This window comes from Tachyglossus aculeatus, chromosome 21, assembly GCF_015852505.1.
Source record: "Tachyglossus aculeatus isolate mTacAcu1 chromosome 21, mTacAcu1.pri, whole genome shotgun sequence".
In the NCBI taxonomy this organism is placed as follows: domain Eukaryota; kingdom Metazoa; phylum Chordata; class Mammalia; order Monotremata; family Tachyglossidae; genus Tachyglossus; species Tachyglossus aculeatus.
In genome coordinates, this window is record NC_052086.1 from 46,872,160 (window position 1) to 46,893,166 (window position 21,007).

The 21,007-nt window shown below is 52.5% G+C and overlaps 1 protein-coding gene across 1 annotated transcript in view; it reads left to right on the forward strand.

The window, feature by feature from the left end:
* LMF1 (lipase maturation factor 1) overlaps positions 1-21,007 on the forward strand; it is a 233,059-nt gene that overhangs the window by 99,285 nt on the left and 112,767 nt on the right. Inside the window, exon 4 of the mRNA XM_038762772.1 lies at positions 2,980-3,128. Within this exon, the coding sequence (XP_038618700.1) occupies positions 2,980-3,128 (149 nt within the window). The remainder of the gene's footprint in view (positions 1-2,979; positions 3,129-21,007) is intronic.

Genomic DNA, 21,007 nt, shown 5'->3' on the forward strand with positions numbered 1-21,007 from the left:
CATGACTTTGAAGATGTCGTCCTGATTTGGTCATATACTCAGTCTCAGTAACGTGTGTGACGTGTGTGTGTGTGTGAATCCAAGGAGATTGAGTTGGTGCTGGCAGGCCGGCCCGGGACCAATCAATCAATCAATCAATCAATCAATCGTATTTATTGAGTGCTTACTGTGTGCAGAGCACTGTACTAAGCGCTTGGGAAGTACAAGTTGGCAACATATAGAGACAGTCCCTACCCAACAGTGGGCTCACAGTCTAGAAGGGGGAGACAGAGAACAAAACCAAACATACCAACAAAATAAAATAAATAGAATAGATATGTACAAGGAAAATAAATAAATAAATAACTAGAGTAATAAATATGTACAAACATATATACATGTAAACAGGTGCTGTGGGGAAGGGAAGGCGGTAAGATGGGATGGAGAGGGGGGATGAGGGGGAGAGGAAAGAAGGGGCTCAATCTGGGAAGGCCTCCTGGAGGAGGTGAGCTCTCAGTAGGACCAGACAATCCAGCCACCCATGGGGGCAGCTGTGTGCCCCCTGGCCTCCAGGTGCCATATTGAACAACATCTTGAGACGTCCACTCCCTGCCCACAGGGAGCTTGCGGTCAGATGGGGATCCAGTGATGCGGTTCAGAGCGGGGCGATGAGGCTAGAAGACCACTTCTCGTGGGAGTCAGTTTGTGGGATCCAGGCCCACTCCCAAAGCCGAGTCTGATCAATCATTCAGTTCAGCGATCAATGTGGGATCTTTATGGAGCTCTCCCTGTGGGTTGACCAGGGTGCTGAGGACGGGGGAAGAACCTGAGTGCCATTGGATCGGTGGAGCTAGGGCAGTGGTGAGTTAATAACTGGGAGCCCCTCGACTGATCGGGACTGAGGCTAATGCCCGCCTGTATATTCTCTCCCAGTGCTTAGCACAGAGTAAGTGCTCAGTAAATATCATTGATTGATTGATCTCCCAAAAGTACTGGACTTTCAGGAGACTTTGGAGATGGGGATGATAGGAATAATAGCCACGGAGTAATAGTAGTGATGGTAGTGGTGATGGTGATTGTAATGGTGGGAATAATAATACGGTAGTAGTAGCAGCAGCAGCAGGAGCACTTACTGGGAATAAGCATGGTCTAGTGGAAAGAGCACAGGCCCAGGGGGCAAAGGATCTGGGTTCTAATTCTGGCTCCACTACCTGTCTGCTTCGGGACCTTGGGCAAGTCACTTTACTTCTCTGAGCCTCAGTTTTTTCATCTGATAAATGGGGGTTAAGTCCCTATCTTCCCTCCCCTTAGACTGTGAGCTCATAATAATAATTATTATGGTATCTGTTAAGTGCTTACTATGTGCCAAGCACTGTTCTAAGCACCGGGGTAGATACAAGGTAATCAGGTTGTCCCAAGTGGGCCTCTCAGTCTTCTAGACAAGCAGCGTGGCTCAGTGGAAGGGGCCTGGGCTTGGGAGTCAGAGGTCATGTGTTCGAATCCTGGCTCTGCCACTTGTCAGCTGTGTGACCTTGGGCAAGTCACTTCACTTCTCTGGGAGTCAGAGGTCATAGGTTTGAGTCCCAGCTCTGCCACTTGTCAGCTGTGTGACCTTGGGCAAGTCACTTCACTTCTCTGGGCCTCAGTGACCTCATCTGGAAAATGGGGATGAAGACTGTGAGCCCCACGTGGGACAACCTGATCACCTTGTACCCCCCACCCAGTGCTTAGAACAGTGCTTTGCACATAGTAAGTGCTTAATAAATGCCATTATTATTATTATTATTCTAGACTGTGAGCTTGTTGTCTTCTAGACTGTGAGCCTGTTGTGGGCAGGGAATGTTTCTCTTTGTGGCTGAATTGTAATTTCCAAGCACTTAGTACAGTGCTCTGCACACAGTAAGTGCGTGGCTCAGTGGAAAAAGCACGGGCTTTGGAGTCAGAGGTAATGGGTTCAAATCCTGGCTCAGTCAATTGTCAGCTGTGTGACTTTGGGCAAGTCACTTAACTTCTCTGGGCCTCAGTTCCCTCATCTGTAAAATGGGGATTAAGACTGTGAGCCCCATGTGGGGCAACCTGATCACCTTGTATCTCCCCAGCGCTTAGAACAGTGCTTTGCACATAGTAAGCGCTTAACAAATACCGTCGTTATTATTATTTTTATTAATGAATACGATTAAATGAATGAATCCCAATTTTACAGATGAGGTAACTGAGGCACAGAGAAGTGAAGTGGCTTGCCCAGGGTCACAAAACAGATAAGTGGCAGAGCCGGGATTAGAACCCACGTCCTCTGACTCCTAAGCCGTGCTCTTGCCAGTAAGCCACACTGCGTCTCTGGGACTTCTGGGACATCTCTTCTCATCTGGGACAGTAACTCTGTTCTACCTGATTAATCTCTACCTACCTAAATAGTTAGTACAGTTTTTGGTACATAGTAAGTGTTTAACAAATATTATTATTACTATTTATCATTATTATTATTATTATTATTATTATTACTGCTATTGGCAGAAAGATGGAGTGAGAGGGGGAGAGCACTTATGTATCACTTCTTCACTTGGATACTCACACGATCCTGTTCTTGCCGCACTTATGTGTGTAGCTAGTTATGTGACCCCTGAATTAATGTCTGTGTCCCACTGTAGAATGTAAGCTTGTCGTGGGCAAGGAATGAGTCTACCCACTCTTTTTTATTGTACTCTGCCAAGTGCTTACTACAGTGCTCTGCACACGATAAGTGCTCAATAAATTCCAGTGATTGATGGATTTATCGCTCGATCTAAAGATTCTGTCGCTCACCACTACCTGGTATTTACTGTTGATATTACTGCTAGACCATAAGCTTGCCGAGGGCTGGGATCGTGGCTGAGGACTCAGTTATACTCACCCGAGTGCTTAGCTTAGTGCTCGGTAAATACTACTGATTGTTGGACTGAGAGATTGAAGGGAATTGTGGGAGCTTACACTCACTTCTCCTCTTTCTGTTCCTCATTTCAGGGTGGGAATCGCAGCTTCTGGAAACGGGATTTCTGGGCATTTTCCTGTGCCCTCTCTGGAGCCTCTCCAGGACGCCCCCACGCTCCCCACCATCTCTCATCGTCATCTGGGGGTTTCGGTGGCTCATTTTCAGGATCATGCTTGGCGCGGTGAGTGCAGTCCTGACAGTGGTTGGGTGCCACGCTCTCTGGCTGGGGAAGCAGTGCTCTGAGCTGGCAGGGGGGACGGTTGTGGGGCGGGGATGGCAAGTGATGCCCAGGATGGCCAGGTTGGCCGGGATGGAAGTGGTGACCGAGATGGCAGGGCTGGCTGGGATGACGGTGATGGCTTGAATGGAGGGAAGGGTTGGGGTGACTGGGTGGACAGGTTGACTGATGGCCCGGATGATTGGGATGGCCGGGATGGCCGGGGTGACGGCGATTTCCAGGATGACCAGGTTGGCCAGGATGAAAATGATGGTTGACATGGCGGGATTGGCCGGGATGACGATGTTGGTTTGAATGGTGGGGATGGCCTGGATGACCGCGATGGCCCAGATGACTGTGATGGCCAGGATGACGGGGTTGATGATGATGTCTGGGATGATGGTGATGATGGGGATGGTGAGAATGGCAGAGATGGTGGGGATGACAAGGAAGACTGTCCCCCTCTAGACTTTAAGCTCGTCGTGGTAAGGATTGTGTCTGTTTTTTTGTTGTATTGTAGTCTCTCAAGCACTTAGTACAGTGCTCTGAACACAGTAAGTGTTCAGTAAATATGATTGAATGAATGGCGGGGATGGCAGAGATGGGGCAAGTCCCATAACCTCTCTGGGCCTCCGTTTCCCCATCTGTTTATGGCCTGGAGCACCCTCCCACTTCATACCCCCTGCCTTAGATCACGAGCCCCACATGGGACACGAGCTGGGCCAGATCTGACCATCCGGCATCGATCCCGGCACCCGGCCCATGGAGAGCTCTCGCTTTACATGACACTATTGTTCTCCTTATTGTTCCGACATCTGCCAACGACCTGACTGATGATGAAGTCTTCCCTAGGGCGGGGTTCCAGTGGAAGTCTGCAGCTTCCACCTCTTGTTCTCAGCCACGCTGGCGAGGTTTCCCGTCCCTCCGTCCCCTCACCATCCTCTGATGAGGATATGCTCAATTGATTGGCAGTGAGTGCAGAGCATTGTAGTGAGCATTTGGGAGTACATATTGGAATTAGTAGGCCTGGTTCCCGTTCTCAAGTAGCTTACAATCTAACAGGAGTGAATGGATGCCTAATGATTACACAAGAGGCCAGACTGTGCCCATTCTGTGGTGCATGTTTTCTCTGTGACCACTCACTGGAATCCTATTCAGGAACTCAGGGGAGCTCTTCCCACTGCATGCATCTGTCCGAATGCAATGTGATGCGTGGACGGAAGAATGGCTTTGTGCACGGGTGCGTGAGTACCTAAGAGCGAGTTTTTGAGAATGTGAGATTCTTCGGGAACACAACCCCACATTTTGCGGGGATTGGCTCAGGGGCTTGGTGGAGGCAAAGCTCAGGGGACCGGTGGGGACCATTGGATGGACCATTGGGTAGACAGCTGACTGAAGCATGGAGTGACCAGAGGGGGGACAATTGGATGAAATGGTGGATGAAGGTGGTCTGACCCAGTATGCCATTGCTCACGTTCTTCTGAAAAGTAGCAGAAACTCCTGGAAATGGGCAACTGGGAAGCAAAACTGCGGCCGTTCTCTAGGGTTTTCTAGCTTTGTATCAGGGAATTCTTTTTCATGTAGTCTGAAGTGGGTATCCATGGGAGGCAGGGAGGACAGCGTGGGGTTCTGCTCCAGGTGGGAAAGTGGTTTTCTTTGGTCCGTGCTCTGGGAGAAATGACCTGGTGTGGTGCTTCCAGCCTGTCATCACCTGTTGGTCCTTTGCCTGCCAGGGATCATGGCTCCCAATACGGTACCATGTCAGCTTTTCCACCACTCCTTCGTATAGGAGAGTCTAGATCCAGATGGGAGAGTCATCTAGATACGGACAGGAGAGTGGTCCAATCCGGACAGGAGAGTGGTCTAGATCTGAATGGGAGAGTCTAGATCCGGACGGGAGAGTCACTTAGATCTGGGCTGGACAGCATGGATTTATTCCCAGATCTCGCCTGAGGCAAATCCAGCTGTATAAAGAACAAAGCCTGTTCAAGCGGATGAGGCAGGAGTCAAGCAGGAGTCAACTTTGCAAGCCAAGAGAACTCTCTAATTTGGTAAATGCGTTTTAGTTTGGGAGGGAATACGGGTTCTGTGAGTAATTTCCCTCAGTCCGAGTGTGGGCAGGGAAGCATTCCTCTCTCCCAAAAATGCGGAGTGTGCCAAAGCAGTTATTTCCTGTCGCCGGGGGCCGAGACCGTGAGGAGGAGCCCCCGGCGGGCCCAGAATCAGTTAAAGATGTGGAGGAGAGCCGCTGGGTCCCTCCAATGACTGCCGAGATCCCCGAGGTTGGTGCCAGAAGGGAGGCCGGGGCAGCGAGAAGGCTTGTTCTCACTGCCGAATACTCGCTACTCATGACCCCACTGCCCCCGACCAGAGCCCCCCCGACCCCCTGACCGGCGCCTCTCACCCAGGGGTCCTGGGGTTGGTGAACAATCATCGTCACCTCTGCCACAAGGTCCCCACCTGTCCTGATTTAATAGGCTTCGTTCTTTTCTCCTCTGAGCCCTGGCCCTCCAGTTGGACGGGGTCGGATGCTCTTAGGCCTTCCTAGTTTGGGGGCTACTGCCCTGCCTTTCTCCCACCCCCCAGCCCACTCCCATCCTGTGGATTGCCCGCTCCACCGCCTCCAGGTTCATCAGGTCTTTTCCGACTGACGACTGGCGGTGTCCAGGGAGACACCCCTCCTCAGCCTCCCTATCCCCTCAGCCTTTCTCTCCTCAGGGGCCTGCCCTGATCCATCTCTCCTTTCCCCATCCTATTCCCACTCCCTGCTACTTCACCTCATCCCCATGCCCTAAGCACCTGGGGACCCCACCTCCTCCTTCCTGCCCTTCTCTGGGCAGATCTTTATTCTCTGCCACTTTTCCTACCTGTAACTTGTTTTGGTGTCTCCCTCCCCTGCTAGACTGTAGTTTTCTTGAGGGAGGGGATGGTGTCTACCTACCCTATTGTGTTGTCCTCTCCCAACTGCGTAAAACAGTGCTCCTCACAGAGAAAGTGCTCTGTAAATATTTGTTTTCTTGCTTGATATTTTTTTGATGATATTTGTTAAGCGCTTACTATGTGCCAAGCACTGTTCTATGCACTGGGGTAATAATAATAATAATGACAATTATGGTATTTCTTAAGCACTTACTATGTGCCAAGCACTGTTCTAAGCACGGGGTAGATGCAAGGTAATCAGATTGTCCCACATGGGACTCACAGTCTTAATCCCCATTTTACAGATGAGGTAACTGAGGCATAGAGAAGCTTAGTGACGTGCCCAAGGTCACATAGAAGATAAGCGGCAGAGCCAGGATTAGAACCCATGACCTCTGACTCCCAAGTCCGGGCCCTTTCCACTAAGCCACGCTGCTTCTCATTCTCCTCTGGACCGTCTCCACCCCGTCCACTTCCAGTTGGAGCCACAGTGACCAAGGATGGGCTTGGGTCTGTGGCATGGCCCCTGGTGGGCCCAGAATCAGTTAAAGATGTGGAGGCGAGCCACCGGGTCCCTCCATTGACTGCTGAGATCCCCGAGGTTGGTGCCAGAGCCTGTCCCTCTATCCATGGCTCTGAAGTGCAGAAAAAGACTTGTGTGTGGGGAGACCACTGTACGGAGACACGGATGTGCCAGAGCCATTCTGGACCCCAACCCCATCCCCACTGGGGATGGTGATGATCATCAAGAACTCATGGGGACCACTTACTCTTCGACTCTCCCACTCTCCAGTAAATAGTGTCTGTCTGTCTGCCCGCCCCATCAGACTCAGGGCTCCCGGAGGGCAGGCGGGGCCTCTCTCCCAAATGCTCAGTGCAGTGCAGGACCCTCAGATTGTGCTCAATCAGTTCTGTCCAAGGGTGGAAGGAGGAAGGGAGGGAAGGATGGAAGGGTAGGGTGTGTAGATGGATGGATGGAGGAGTTGGCAGGCGGAGGGGTGAAGGAGTGGATCAGTAGATGGAGTGGTGGGTGGATGGATGGAAGGGGGGAAGGTGGATGGGTGGGTGGATGGACAGAACGATGGAGGGCTGGATAGGTGGAAGCATGATGGATGGATGGATGGATGGATATAGCTGGGTGGAGGAATGGTTGGATGGGTGGGAGATGGAGAAGATGGCTCTTGTCTGTCAGGTTCCCATGGTGTGTGCTAATGCGGCCTTTGCCAGACGTGCTACCCCATGTGGCTGACTGCTTATTCCGCTCCTTCTCTCTTCTAGACTCTCAGCTGGTTGTAGGCAGGGAGTGTGTCTGATCTGTTGTTCTAGTGTACTGTGCTCTGCACACAGTAAGTGCTCAATAAGCATGATTGATTCTGGGCTGCTCTGAGGCCCTCTGGCTGGCCCCGGGGCCTGGGAGGTCGGCCGATCGGCCCTCTCCACGCTCCCGGGGCTTGGGGGATCGACTGATGGAGCCTCCCCATACCCCGTGGGTCAGTGGCACTAAGGTCCGAGGGCTGTGGCAAATGCAGGTGGAGTCATTTGAGTGGCAGATCGGAGAGCAGTTTCCCACGGCCCTGCCCGATGAAACTTGATTTGCTATGTTCCCTGTCTCCCTGCCCACGATCTTGCCCTATGACCCTCAACTTGTCGTGTCTCCCATCTCTCTGCCCATGGCTATGTTCAGTAAACCTTGACTTGCCATTTCCGCTGTCCCTCTATCCACGGCTCTGGAGGGCAGAAAAAGATGCATGTGGGGGGACCACTGTACGGAGACTTGGATGTGCCGGAGCCATTCTGGAACCCAACCCGGCGGCCCATGCCCAGTCAGAGCTGCTAAAACTGTCAGCAGGCTGTCCCCGGTTACCCGATGCGGCCATCCTGCCGGTTCCAGAGGCCAGCAGGTGGAGGCCCGCTTGCACCACTCACTCCTCTGCTGCTGCTGGGAATGAGCACCAAACGCCGGAAATGCTGGCCGAGGGGGAGACGTGGAGCCACTCTGGAGGCTGCTGCCCGCACAACCCCAGACCCACGGCCGCCCGGCTGCCCACCTCAGACGGCTGCCTGCCCACCTTTGAAACCTCCCTCCCCCAACCCTCCTCTCCTTTCCCCCTCTCCCCCTTTCTTTTCCCCTCCCCCTCCCCCCTTCCCCCGCCCCACTCTTCCCCACCTGCCACAGTTCATTGAGTAGTATTATCACACATTTGAGACACTTCTTTGCATTTTGATTGACAGTCAGCCCCAGTCATCTGAAACATCCGTGGCACTAAAAGGCTCAATTACCACATTTCCCGAGCGGGGCTGGGATTGCCGATCTTCCATTAGCACAAGGCATGGAGGCAGCTTTGGCTCCCTCGCACGTGCACAGAGGCTTGGGCCTCCCGACTCGGGGGAGGGGTCAGCCAAGATAAATAGGAACCTAGCGTTTTGGAGCTGGAAGGTCATCGCATCCAATCCCCTGCCTCCAGGCAGTGGAAAGATCAAACCACCGGGCCGGCGAGTGGCTGATTTCCTTTGCCTTAAGATCTCCGGGGATGGAGGTCCAGTAGCTTCCCCGGGCACCTGATCTGGGGCCTGATGGTTCTGGTCCCAGTGACACGTGCCAGATTCCAGTCTGAAATCCACCGGCCCAGCTGACTGCGTCAAGGGGGAGAGAGGCAGACCGGTGGGATGGTTCTCCCTGGGCTCAGCCCTCCTTGGGCATAGAAGGGTAGGAGCGGGGTGCCTGAGCTGGGTCTGCTCGGCTCCCCACCCTCCTCCCGGCCCACGTCCACCTCCGCAGATCGCCATCCTGTGTCAATGTGGTCGTCAAGTCTAGTGGTAGCCGAAAGAGTAGCATTTATTGAGCTCCCACTTGGTGCAGGGTCCTGGATTAACTCCTAGGAAGCTTCTCCTCTGACAGGGGAAGCAGTCCAAAATATATTTATGACTAGAGTGGTCAAAATAAAGAAACCAAGCCGTCATCTAGACGCAAGAGTTGAGGCAGGTGGGAATACGTCCCCCCTACTTGGCTGGCTGAGGGCAGGATCTGGCTCAGGGTTCTGGGACACGAATAGAGGAAGGTTTGTTGAAGTAGGTGGCATTTTTGGAGGGCTCTGAATGTGGGGAGAACCGGGGGTCTCTCCAGCTCGGTCTGACAAAACAATTCTCTATTGCCTCTCCTCCTAGCTGGTCTCCAAGATGTATCCCCAATTTAGCAGATGCTTGAACACACCTCTGCTTAGATTCACATGTTGGGAAGAACAGAGGAAACCCCATTCAGTCCATCACTCAATCAAGCTATGGTATTTACTGAGCTCCTATTCTATGCGGAGCACTGTACTAAGCACTTGAGACTCTGCTGGTATTGGTGGACTAGATCTCTGCCTTCAAGGAACTTTCAAACCAGCAGGGTGGACAGACACTTAAGTTTCAGTAGGGGAAGCCTCAGGGTGTAAAAATAGATCCCTAAGTGGTCTGGAGCAGGGAGAGGTTAAGTCTTGTCTTGTGCTGTCAAGTCGTCTCCCACCCATAGCAAAGTCTCTCCCAGAATGCCCCACCTCCATCTGCAATCGTTCCAGTAGTGTATCCATAGAGTTTTCTTGGTGAAAATAGGGCAGTGGTTTACCATTGCCCCCTTCCGCGCAGTAATCTTGAGTCTGCACCCTCGACTCTCTCCCATGCCGCTGCTGCCCAGCACAGGTGAGTTTTGAATTATAGCAGATTGCCTGCCACTCACTAGCCACTGCCCAAGCTAGGAATGGAACGGGTAGGCCTCGGCTTGACTCTCCCTCCCGTAGCTGAGCTCGGTAGAGTACTGGAAACTCTCCAGGTGCGACCCTGAGAGGGGAGAGGGCAAGTACCACTTGGGAATCCAACCCCCCGGGATATTGCCCCGACCATAGCAGGACACTGGGGGAGCCCTGTTTTGGTGGCCCTCCTGGAAATTCATCATCTAAGTTGGATATGGACCATGCAACTCCCCCGACTCTCCCTCTCCATCCCCATCTCTCCCTCCAGTGACCCAGCACAGACCAGGTAAATCTCTGTCGTAACTCCTCCTCCTCCTTCCCCACTGACCATCATGGGCTATCTAGCTCCATTGACTCTTCTCTCTATCCCTGCGTCTCCCCTCCAGTGACCCAGCCCAGGCCATGGGAAGCAGCATGACCTAGTGGCAAGACCACGGGCTTTGGAGTCAGAAGTCACGGGTTCTGATCCTCGCTCTGCCACTTATCTGCCGTGTGACCTTGGGCAAGTCACTTCACTTCTCTGGGCCTCAGTTACCCAATCTATCAAATGGGGATTGAGTCTGTGAGCCCCGTGTGGCACAGGGACTGTGTCCAACCTGATTGCCTTGTATCTACCCCAGTGCTTAGGACAGTGCTTGGCACATAGTAAGTGCTTAGCAGATACCATCATCATCATCATTATTATTGTTATTGTTATGTAACTCCTCCATCCCTGGTGACCATCATGGACTATCCAGCACCCCATGACTCTTCTCTCTTTCCCTGCCTCTTCTTCCTGCAAACCTGTACAGACCATCCAACACTCCCGACTCTCCCTCTCCATCCCTGATGCTCCCCAGGTGGCCCAACATGAACCATCCAACCCCCGATTCTCCCCCAGTGACCCAGCATGGACCATCCAACCACCCTGTCTCTCCCCTCTCCATCTCCGACTCTCAGTCGGTCAGTCGGTCAGTTAATCATATTTATTGAACACCTATGTGCAGAGCGCTGAACAAAGAGCTTGGGAGAGTATAATATAACAATAAACAGACACATTCCCAACCCACAATGAGCTTACATTCTGGGGGGTGGGGCAGACATTAATGTAAATAAATAAATTTTAGATATGTACATGAGTACTTTGGGGCTGAGAGGGGAGTGATGAATGAATAGAGCAAGTCAGGGCGATGCAGAAGGGTGTGGGGGAAGAGTGATCCTTCATGGCTTATCCAACCCCCGTGACTCTCCCCTCTCCAGCCCTGACTGTCCCCCAAGTGACCCAGCACAGACCACCCGACACCCCCAACTCTCCTGTCTGCACCCAGACTCTCCCCCCAGTGGCCCATTTTGGACCGCTTTGACCACGAATCTTTCTCAATCTTTCTTGCAAATGCAATTTGACTTGTTTTCAAGTTTCCCATCAAACAGCTTTGAGCCCCCATAGTTTTGCTGCTGACGGCTCTGACAGATTTTAATTCCGTGCTGATTTTTTTAGGTCGTTTAAAAGCTGCTCCCTGGGGGTCAAACCTCCTACTTAGAGTTCTGTTTTTTTCTCTGAGAATGCTCCTCCCCGCCTCCTGGAGAGGAGCAACAGAACGCAAGGGAGACAATCCGCAAGGATCACGGGATGCGGGTGCCTTCCCTGTCCCTGGCACAAAGCACTCTGTCCCCTTCCCCGCCGGCACCCTAACCTCTGGGGTGAGGAAGGAGCCCCAGACCCTGTCCTCGAGGAGATGGCCATTCTCTTGGGGGAAACAGACAGTCTGACAACCCCAAGGTGAAGAAGGAGCTCCAGACCCTGCCCTGAGGGAGGCAGCCTTTCTCCAGGGGGAGACAGACAGGTGGGCAGGCTGACGGCCCCAGGATGAGGAAGGAGCCGGAGCCGTAGACTGCCAATTTGTACTTCCCAAGCGCTTAGTACAGTGCTCTGCACACAGTAAGCGCTCAATAAATATGATTGATGATGATGATGAAGAGGTGGCCTTTCTCAGGGGGGAGGCAGCCGGGCAGGCTGATGTCCCCAAGGTGATTTGCTTAGGGAATTTTCCCCGGTGATTAGGATGGTGGTCGGGCCAGTGCGGGGGCCTGGTGAATCCTGCTGGGGGCCGTGAAACTCACCGTGGCCAAAATGGAGAGACAGCCCTGATGGGAGATGGGCGAAGGGCCACTGACACCTGCACTTGCAAAACAAGCCCGCCTACTGGGTGCCAGGCACTTTCCTGGGTACCTGGTGAGTGCTGAGGGCCATCCTGAATACTTGCAGCGTGCAGAATGCTATACTGGACTCCTGCTGAGTGCCAAATGCCATCCATGTCTACTGTGTGACCTTGGGCAAGTCACTTAACTTCTCTGAGCCTTAGTTACCTCATCTGTAAAATGGGGATTAAGACTGTGAGCCCCCTGTGGGACAACTTGATCACCTTGTATCCCCCCAGCGCTTAGAACAGTGCTTTGCACATAGTAAGCGCTTAACAAATGCAATCATTATTATTATTATTATCCTGAGCACCTGCTATATGCAGTGTGCTGTTCTGGGCACTTACTGAGTGCTGAGCGCCTGCCATGTACAGAGCACTGTACTGGGCACTTGCTGAGTGCTCAACACCATATCGGGTGCCTACTGAGTGTTGCGTGCCTGTTGTCTGCAGAGTGCCACCCTGAGTACTTGCAGTCTTCCGAGGGCTCTACCGGGCACCTACTATGTGTAGAACATTGAACTGGGGACTTACTAAGTGCAGAACATGGTCCCAGGTGCCCACTAAGTGTAGAGCACTTTGCTGAGCGCCTACTAAGTATAGAATGCTGTACCAGGCAGCTACCATGTATGGTAATAATAAAATTTTATTTTATTTTATTTTATTTTATTTTATTTTATTTTATTTTATTTTGTTAGTATGTTTGGTTTTGTTCTCTGTCTCCCCCTTTTAGACTGTGAGCCCACTGCTGGGTAGGGACTGTCTCTATATGTTACCAACTTGTACTTCCCAAGCGCTTAGTACAGTGCTCTGCACACAGTAAGCGCTCAATAAATACGATTGATGATGATGATGATGGGCCATGGTAATAATAAATAATAATAATAATGATGGCATTTATTAAGTGCTTACTATTGCAAAGCACTGTTCTAAGCACTGGGGAGGTTACAGGGTGATCAGGTTGTCCCACGGGGGGCTCACAGTCTTAATCCTCATTTTACAGATGAGGTACTGAGGCCCAGAGAAGTTAAGTGACTTGCCCAAAGTCACACAGCTGACAATTGGCGGAGCCGGGGTTTGAACGCATGACCTCTGACTCCAAAGCCCGTGCTCTTTCCACTGAGCCACGCTGCCCTGGATGCCTGGTAGATATAGACTGCTGCATCGGGCACCCACTACGTGCCGAGGGCAGCAATGGGTCCTAGGGAAGAAGACAAGGGTGCCCAGGTGGGCCAGCAGACTAGCAGCAGTGGATGGGGGAAAGGGGCTGGACACGCAAGGAAAGACTGAAGTGAAAAAAGAGCAAAATTCCCTTAGGAGGATCACAGAGTCTCCCTCGGTTCCCCACTCATTCAAAGCCGGGGTGGCTACTCGTGCGGAGTGGACCTGCTCTTGCCTGGCCAGCTCTCCCTCGGGGCTGGTGTCTCTGACCAGTCCGCTGTCCCCTGGGGACAGCGTCTGACCGGTTGGGAGAATACAGTGTAACAAATAACAGAGTTGGTAGACACATTCGCTGCCCATGGGGAGCTCATGGTCTAGATTTTGATTCTAGGATGTCTGTGGTCAGGGTATTTCCTCTTATTTGTAAGAACCGCCATTGTTGCCTCACTCAAGGAATCCCTGGTGGGGTTTGGGTCTTGCAGTTGTCCCTGCGTTGGTCCTGGGGGTTGGAGCTACCCTGCCTTGCTCTACCAACCCGGCCAGATGACGTTAAGGCCGCTATCTGAAGAGCAGTGCTCTATCTCTACAGCAGTGCTCTGTCCAAGATGCCGAGGCTTTTGGAAAGTCCATGAGCGGTCCTGGGCAAACCGTTCTGGCATGATAGGATGCACACAGGGCTCCAGTCCACAGGGGTGAAGGCCGAGGACCCCACCACTGTCCATGCTGGCCGCTGGGCCTCGCTCAGCCCTGGGCTCACGTCAGATCCCAGAGTTTCCAGTCGACGGCGGAGAAACTTTAAATGGCAGCCTCTTGGCCTGTTGGCTCTAGATTACCCTGCCCCATCCCTAAGCCCCCCGCCCTCTAACTGCCATCACAGTGGAGCGTGGGTACCTGATGGAGGAAGTAATCTCCATCCCAGCCTCCGCTCCCAGATGGTGGCAGCGTGTGTTCCACATGTGCTCATTGCGTGTCACCGTGTGCTTGGGCCATGCTTCATTTGTGCTCTGGTCTTGCTTGGATTGTGCTTCGTGCATGCTAGGTGTGTGCTCTCTGTTGTCTTCTTTTTTTTTAATGGTATCCGTTAAGTACTTAACCTTATGACGACCATTCTTCTACACGTTGGGGGAGATGCAAGACAGTCAGGTTGGATGCAGTCCCTCTCCCACTTGAGGCTCACAGTCTAAGTGGGAGGGAGAATGGGCAATGAATCCCCAATTTACAGATGAGGAAACTGAGGCCCAGACGTGAAGTGACTTGCCCAAGGCCACACATCAGGCAGTTGGCCAAGGTGGGATTAGAACCTCAGTCCTCTGATTCCTAGGCCCGTGCTTTCTCCACTGATAATAATAATGATGGTATTTGTTAAGTGCTTACTATGTGCAAAGCACTGTTCTAAGCACTGGGAAGGTTACAAGGTGATCAGGTTGTCCCACCGGGGGCTCACAGTTTTAATCCCCATTTTACGGATGAGGTAACTGAGGCCCAGAGAAGTTAAGTGACTTGCCCAAAGTCACACAGCTGACAGTTGGCAGAGCTGGGATTTGAACCCATGACCTCTGACTCCAAACCCCATACTCTTTCCACTGAGCCACGCTGCTTCTCCACTAGGCCACACTACTTTAAAAGAAACCTCAGACTTTCCCTACTGTCAGTGAATTCCGATCCTTCCAGTTCCTTGTGTTTGTGTGAAAGCCCCACCATAACTTCCGCCACATTGTGAGACCCCGAAGCGGAGGCCCAGCCCTCAGTCGGACCTGCTCACGCACTGCCGTTCAATGCGGCGGCTGGCTCCTCGGCAAATCCATTCCAGAGGGGACCGCTGTCACACGTTCTGCTGCTGCCGCTTCTTGGTGTCAGTGGTGTCCAGGTTGGGCTGGCGTTTGGCCCAGAACTTCAGGGGTTCACTTCGACCCCCTGCTCCATCCTGGGGTCGAGGGCAGACAGCCTTTTCTGGAGTTCATTCATTCATTCATTCATTCATTCAATCGTATTTATTGAGCGCTTACTGTGTGCAGAGCACTGTACTAAGCGCTTGGGAAGTACAAGTTGGCAACATATATAGGCGGTCCCTACCCAACAACAAGCTCACAGTCTAGAAGGGGGAGACAAACAACAAGACAAAACAGAGTTGCTCCAAGAAGTTCATAGTAGCCATACCGGGGTACATGCCAATCAGAAGTATTCTGATTCATGCTTTCCAAAACTGTTGAAACGATTATCTTTTCCTTTTTGTTCAAAGTATTCAAAAAAAAATCTTTTTTATGGTATTCGTTAACTGCTCTCTATATGTCAAGCACTGTACTAAGTGCTGGGGTGTCTACAACTTAATCAGGCCAAATGCAGTTACTGTCCCACATGGAACTCACAGTCAAGTAGGAGGGAGAACGGGTATTGAATGCCCATTTTACAGCTGAGGAAACTGAGGCACAGGGAAGTGAAGTGACTTGCCCAAGGTCACACAGTAAGCAAGTGGCAGAGCTGGGATTAGAACCCAGGTCCTCTGGCTTTCAAAACCGTGCTTCCTCCATTACGCCATGCTGCTTCCCAGGTGTCATTCCTTCTTTTCCTAGTTGCTTCTTCCTCTTGTTCCTCAGAGGTAATCACCATCGTCCCCTTCTGGGCTGGCAACGTGTCACCATACACTATCATAGTGTTGGCTGTGGCACTCTTCATGCTGGCAGCTCCAAATGTGCCCCCTCACCTCCGGCTGCTTGGACCCTCGTACCTGAGTAGGCATCGCCACCCTCCTGCCTTGGCACCAGACCCAGGACTGATTTACTTCCATCTCTTCCAACGGGCCTCTCTCCTCCGAGGGGTAGGATGGCCGTTGGCCCGGACAAGAGCAGTGGGGTGTGGTGGCGAGAGGAGGAGGTTGCCGGGCTCCTCATGACTCCATGCAGTGGTCCTGTAAGTTGCTTCCCAGCGTTCTGGATCTTCCCGGAGTTCTGGGCCTTCCCGGCACCCTAGGCTTTCTGGGTCTTCCCAGAGTTCTAGGTATTCCTAATATCCTGGGCCTTCTTGGAGTTCTGGGTGTTGCAGGTCTCTCGCACTACCACAGCTTCCTCACCCTCTGGGCAGGAGCGTGGCCCAACAGGAGCCCCGATGGCATGGGAGGAAAGGGCTGGGGAGGGGGTTGACCCCCTTGTGCGTGGTGGTTTCCGGACCTCCGGCTGGGGGTTCTCGCCATTGCCCACCATGTGCTCCTTGCCCCCTCCACGTGCGACCTCTGAGTTGCTGAGGGAGGATAAACGATACCTTGAACTTTTGTTAGTATGTTTGGTTTTGTTCTCTGTCTCCCCCTTTTAGACTGTGAGCCCACTGTTGGGTAGAGACTGTCTCTATATGTTGCCAACTTGTACTTCCCAAGCGCTTAGTACAGTGCTCTGCACACAGTAAGCGCTCAATAAATACGATTGATTGATTGATTGATTGATTGAACTCCATAACACCCAAGGCTGGCCCGACAGCCGGCACGTCAACCTCCCAACCGCGTCAGGTTTCAGCTCGACTCCTGGATTCCGTGGGCGGTGTCATTCCGTGGGCGGTGCCAAAAGGTTACTGCGAGGGTGAAGCGGTAATGAGATAATGAAGAAGATGAGCTACGAGAGGCTGGGAGGGAGAGGGAGCGAGAGATGGAGGAAGAAATCAAACTGATAGTGTTTATCAAGTGTTTACTAAGGTCTGACCACTGGACCAAGAGCTCGGAGAGAATACACTGTGGGAGTTAGTCATGACCCCTGGCTCTTCCCCCGCAACCCTCCCCTGCCCCCGGGGAGCTCACAATAGGAAAGGATGGGGAGACAGAGAGAGATGGTGAGAGAAGTGTGGTCTAGTGGAAGGAGCCCAGACCCAGGAGTCAGAGGACCTGGGTTCTAATCCCATTCTGCCATTTCCTGGCAGGTGACCTTGGACTAATCACTTCACTACTTTGTGCCTCAGTTTCCTCATCTGTCAAATGGGGATTAAGTACCTGTTCTCCTTCCCCCTTAGACTGTGACCCCCAAGTGGGACAAGGACTGTATCCAACCTGATGGTCTTGTATCTACCCTCGTGCTTAATGCAGTTCCTGGCAAATAGTAAGTGCTGAACAAATACCACAGTCACCATCATCTTTATTATCATCATTATGATGATGATTATTATTATCAGGATGGGGAGAAGGAGAGATGGAACAGGAGGGAGGCGGGAGGATATGGAAGGAATCAGGCATAGAGGGGGTGAGTTCTTGAAGTGGGTGGAATCCTGTTTGGAGTCTGAGTGACGGAAGGAAAGTATCATAGATGAAGTGGAATCAGTGTTGGAATGTAAGATGTCCTGGCAAAAGCCCCAGACCAGTGGACCTAGTTGTCATGTGACTGACAAGCGGGGCCCTTGCGCTGAAATTGCTCTCCAGCCATTATTCTAATTGGTTTTATTACATTAGCGTGGGCTGAACCAAAGAAAGGGAGCTTTCTTTTATGGCTTTGTCATTAGTCATCCAAGAGAAGTCAGAAGGGACGGAGTGAGGCTCACATACTCGGGCTTCCTGGGAGTTTAGGGGAAACGAGGCCTGCAGTGGTCTGACCTTTGACATCCCAGCTGCAGCCTCCTCCTCCCCATCCTCCGCTCTGCTTGACTTGAGTCTTGACTTCTGAGCAACCTTCTTTGTGCCTCCCCCGTCAGTCCAGGAGCAGGCCGGGCCAGGATCTCGGCTGTCCTTGGGTGCTGAAGGGCCAGGGGTCAGGCCAGCCCATGCCAAATCCCTCCCCTCTTCCGGCCTCTTCCTTCAGCCACCCGGTTGGCCCATCAGAGGTCGTGGGTCGGGGTGATTTTCAGAGGAGATGCCTTGAGAAACACCCATCCAGTCAAAGCTCCGTGAGGAAGCCTTGTCAGTCACTTCCCTCTTCCTTTCGCAGATGGCATGGATGGTACCGTGTCTGGTGAAAATTTCTAATAAGAAGAATTATAACTGTGGCATCTGTTAAGCACTCACTATGTGATAAGCACTAGGGTAGGTGCCAAGAGTCCGATGGTACCCGGGTACGCCAATGCCTTGTCTCCTGGGAAATGAGACGTCCCAGTAAACAGAAGAACCGGGACGCCCAAGGGGCAGTCGCTGATTCTCCTAGGGAAATTGCGGTGGAATGGGTAATGATCAGGCCAGGGGGCTGCCCCTCCCAGCTCCAAGTTTAAACCAGAAGTCACCAAAGACTGGCCGGCGCCGGGGGCGTGTGTAAATGGGATGGGCTGTCTAGTCTCCATCAGTCTGTTCGTGGTTGGTCTATCCGTCCGTCCCTCCGTCTTCTGTTTGCCTGCAGTTGCTCTGTCTGTCCCTCCACCTCTGGTCTGTCTGCAGTCCGTCTGTCCGTCCCGCCATCATCGGTCTGCCCGTGGTCCATCCATCCGTCCCACCGTCCTCAGCCTGCCTGTGGTTAGGCTGTCGGTCCTGCCGCCGTCAGCCCATCCGTCCCCCTGTCGTCAGTCTGCCCGCCCTGCCGCTTTCGGTCTGTCTGACCTGAAGTTTTTAGAATTAATTTTGGGCCGAGAAAGGCTCAAAGACGGCTTTGTTCCTTTGACACTCACACTGGAGGGAAAAAAAAAATCCGTGGAAAATCTGACATGTGCATTGTAGAGACAAATCAATAGGCACGCAGGAATATAATTATCCCCCGCTTCTGAAAGGATTTTTTAGATTTTTAAGTGTCTCATATCAGCCTGGAACTTGAATGACATTTTAATTACTGAGGATTTTTTCCCTTCCCTCTTTGAATCACTGAAGATTCAATCTAATTCTTGAGTTCTGAAAGGGTACAGAGAGGTTGAGCCCCGGAGACCCAGGATTTTGGGATCGGGCAGTGCAGCTCCGCCCCACCTCCCCTGCCCCACGGGCTGCTCCTGGTCTGACCCAGAGGAGCTCTGGCCTCCTGGCCTCCGGGGCCTCGTGGCCTCCGTCTCTGGAGAAACAGTCGCTCTCTGGGGCTCCTGCTTCCCAGCGAGCACCAAGGGCAGGCCATGGCAGTGGCACTGATTCTGCTGGGCCTGGACCGCCACTCACTGACCCAGCTTGGGGGGGCCGTTGACGATGAGGAGGGGTGCGGGCGGATGGGCGAGCTCATTCTGTTCCATCTAAAGCCCCCTGTGAGCATTGGCTTCCGTGTCGTTTCGGCTCAGCCATCCCTCCCCGCCCCACCCCGCCTTGCCCCGCACCGCTGCCGCTGCAGACGTAGCTGTGGCATAGGGAGTCCGGAGCTCTGCAGGCAGCAGGAGGCATCCTCACCCACCCAGCGAGCCAGCCGTTGATTGCAGCCAACTCCGCCGTTGGTGTCTCAATTTATAGGAAGTCTTTGGAAGTTTTCCTGTGGAACGCTCTTCCAATCCCTGGCACGTTCTCCCCGCCCCCACCATGGTGTCTGAGTGCTGGTTTTCCCGGGAAGCCCGGTAACGCGGAAATACGATTCCCACTGGAACCGCATTTCGGCACGTTGAATCTGACAGCACGCGGCTCGCGATCCGGGGATAGCAAATCCCGGTCGTGCCCTGTAGGGAGGAAAAAAATCTGTGTTTTCTGGACCTGGGTCAGAAGAAAGGTCTCCCTGCCACGTCTGCCCTTTAGCAGAAACTTTGGGGAATTCAACACCTCTTAATTGGCAGGCCCAGGGCCCTGGAGGGCACAGGTTCAGAGACTGAGGGGGTTGAGGGGAGGGGGCGTTGGGGGCGCAGGTCCCCTCGCTCCCCTCCACTGGGCCCCCGAGGGTTGCGGCGGGAACGGGCAGTGGATGGCAGTCAGTCTCCATGCTAATGAAGTCCTGGTGGTAGTGCTTTTGTGTTCTCATACAGCTGGCAGGGCTGTGGTCTGCTCTCGGTACCCCGAGGCCTGGGGAGGCGGTCAGCTGCAGGTGCCCATGGCCGGAAATCATGTCCATCGCTCATTTGAACTATGATCAGATTGCTGATTGGCAGCTCCCGGATTTGGAAGATTTAATGGTCCCAGTTTGATGTGGTCAGTGAGGTGGAAGGGCAAGGTGAAGTTCACTTCACCACCTGATTCTTTTCCTATACATTTGATTGAATTTAGATTCCTCAGTACTTTTCTGAATCTGCACGGCACTGAGAGTTTCTTTGTCTCAGGCACAGATAGCACCTTTCTTTTTCTTTCACAGAGAGGGGTAAGAAAGCGATTGGGTCAGAGATTGGAGGGCGCAGAATCAATCAATCGTATTTATTGAGCGCTTACTATGTGCAGAGCACTGTACTAAGCGCTTGGGAAGTACAAATTGGCAACACATAGAGACAGTCCCTACCCAACAGTGGGCTCACAGTCTAAAAAGTGGGCTCACAGTCTAAAAGGAACGGAAGGCATGGACAGAGCAGAGGAAATGGAAGGAATGGAGGAGCGGCGGGAGTGGAAAGATGGGGGGGCAATGGAGGAAGTAGCTGTAATGAAGGGTGAAGGGGGGTAATGGAGGGAACGGGGAGTGGAGCTGTGAAAGAAGCAGAGGGTAGAAGAGAGTGGAGAGAGAGCAGATAATAGCTAGATATATCATATTTACTCTCATAATTGCCCCCACTTTTTGTATATTTTTTTTCCAAAACAAAAACTGGAGCACAGGGGCTGTTTGGGGGCCATATAAGAATTTTAAATGTAGCAATGAGAGGAGTGGGAGAAGAAAGAGAAAGAAAGAGAAGAGAGTGGGTTCTTGAGCCCATGAGTCTGCCACCGTCCTATCGCATTCTCCCAAGTGCACTCCATGCATTAGCCTCTCCACCCTTCCCTTGTTCTTACCAGCATGGCACAGTGGATGGAGCACGGATCTGGAAATCAGGAGGTCATGGGTTTTAATCCCGTCTCTGCCACTTGTCTGCCGTGTGACCTTCGTCA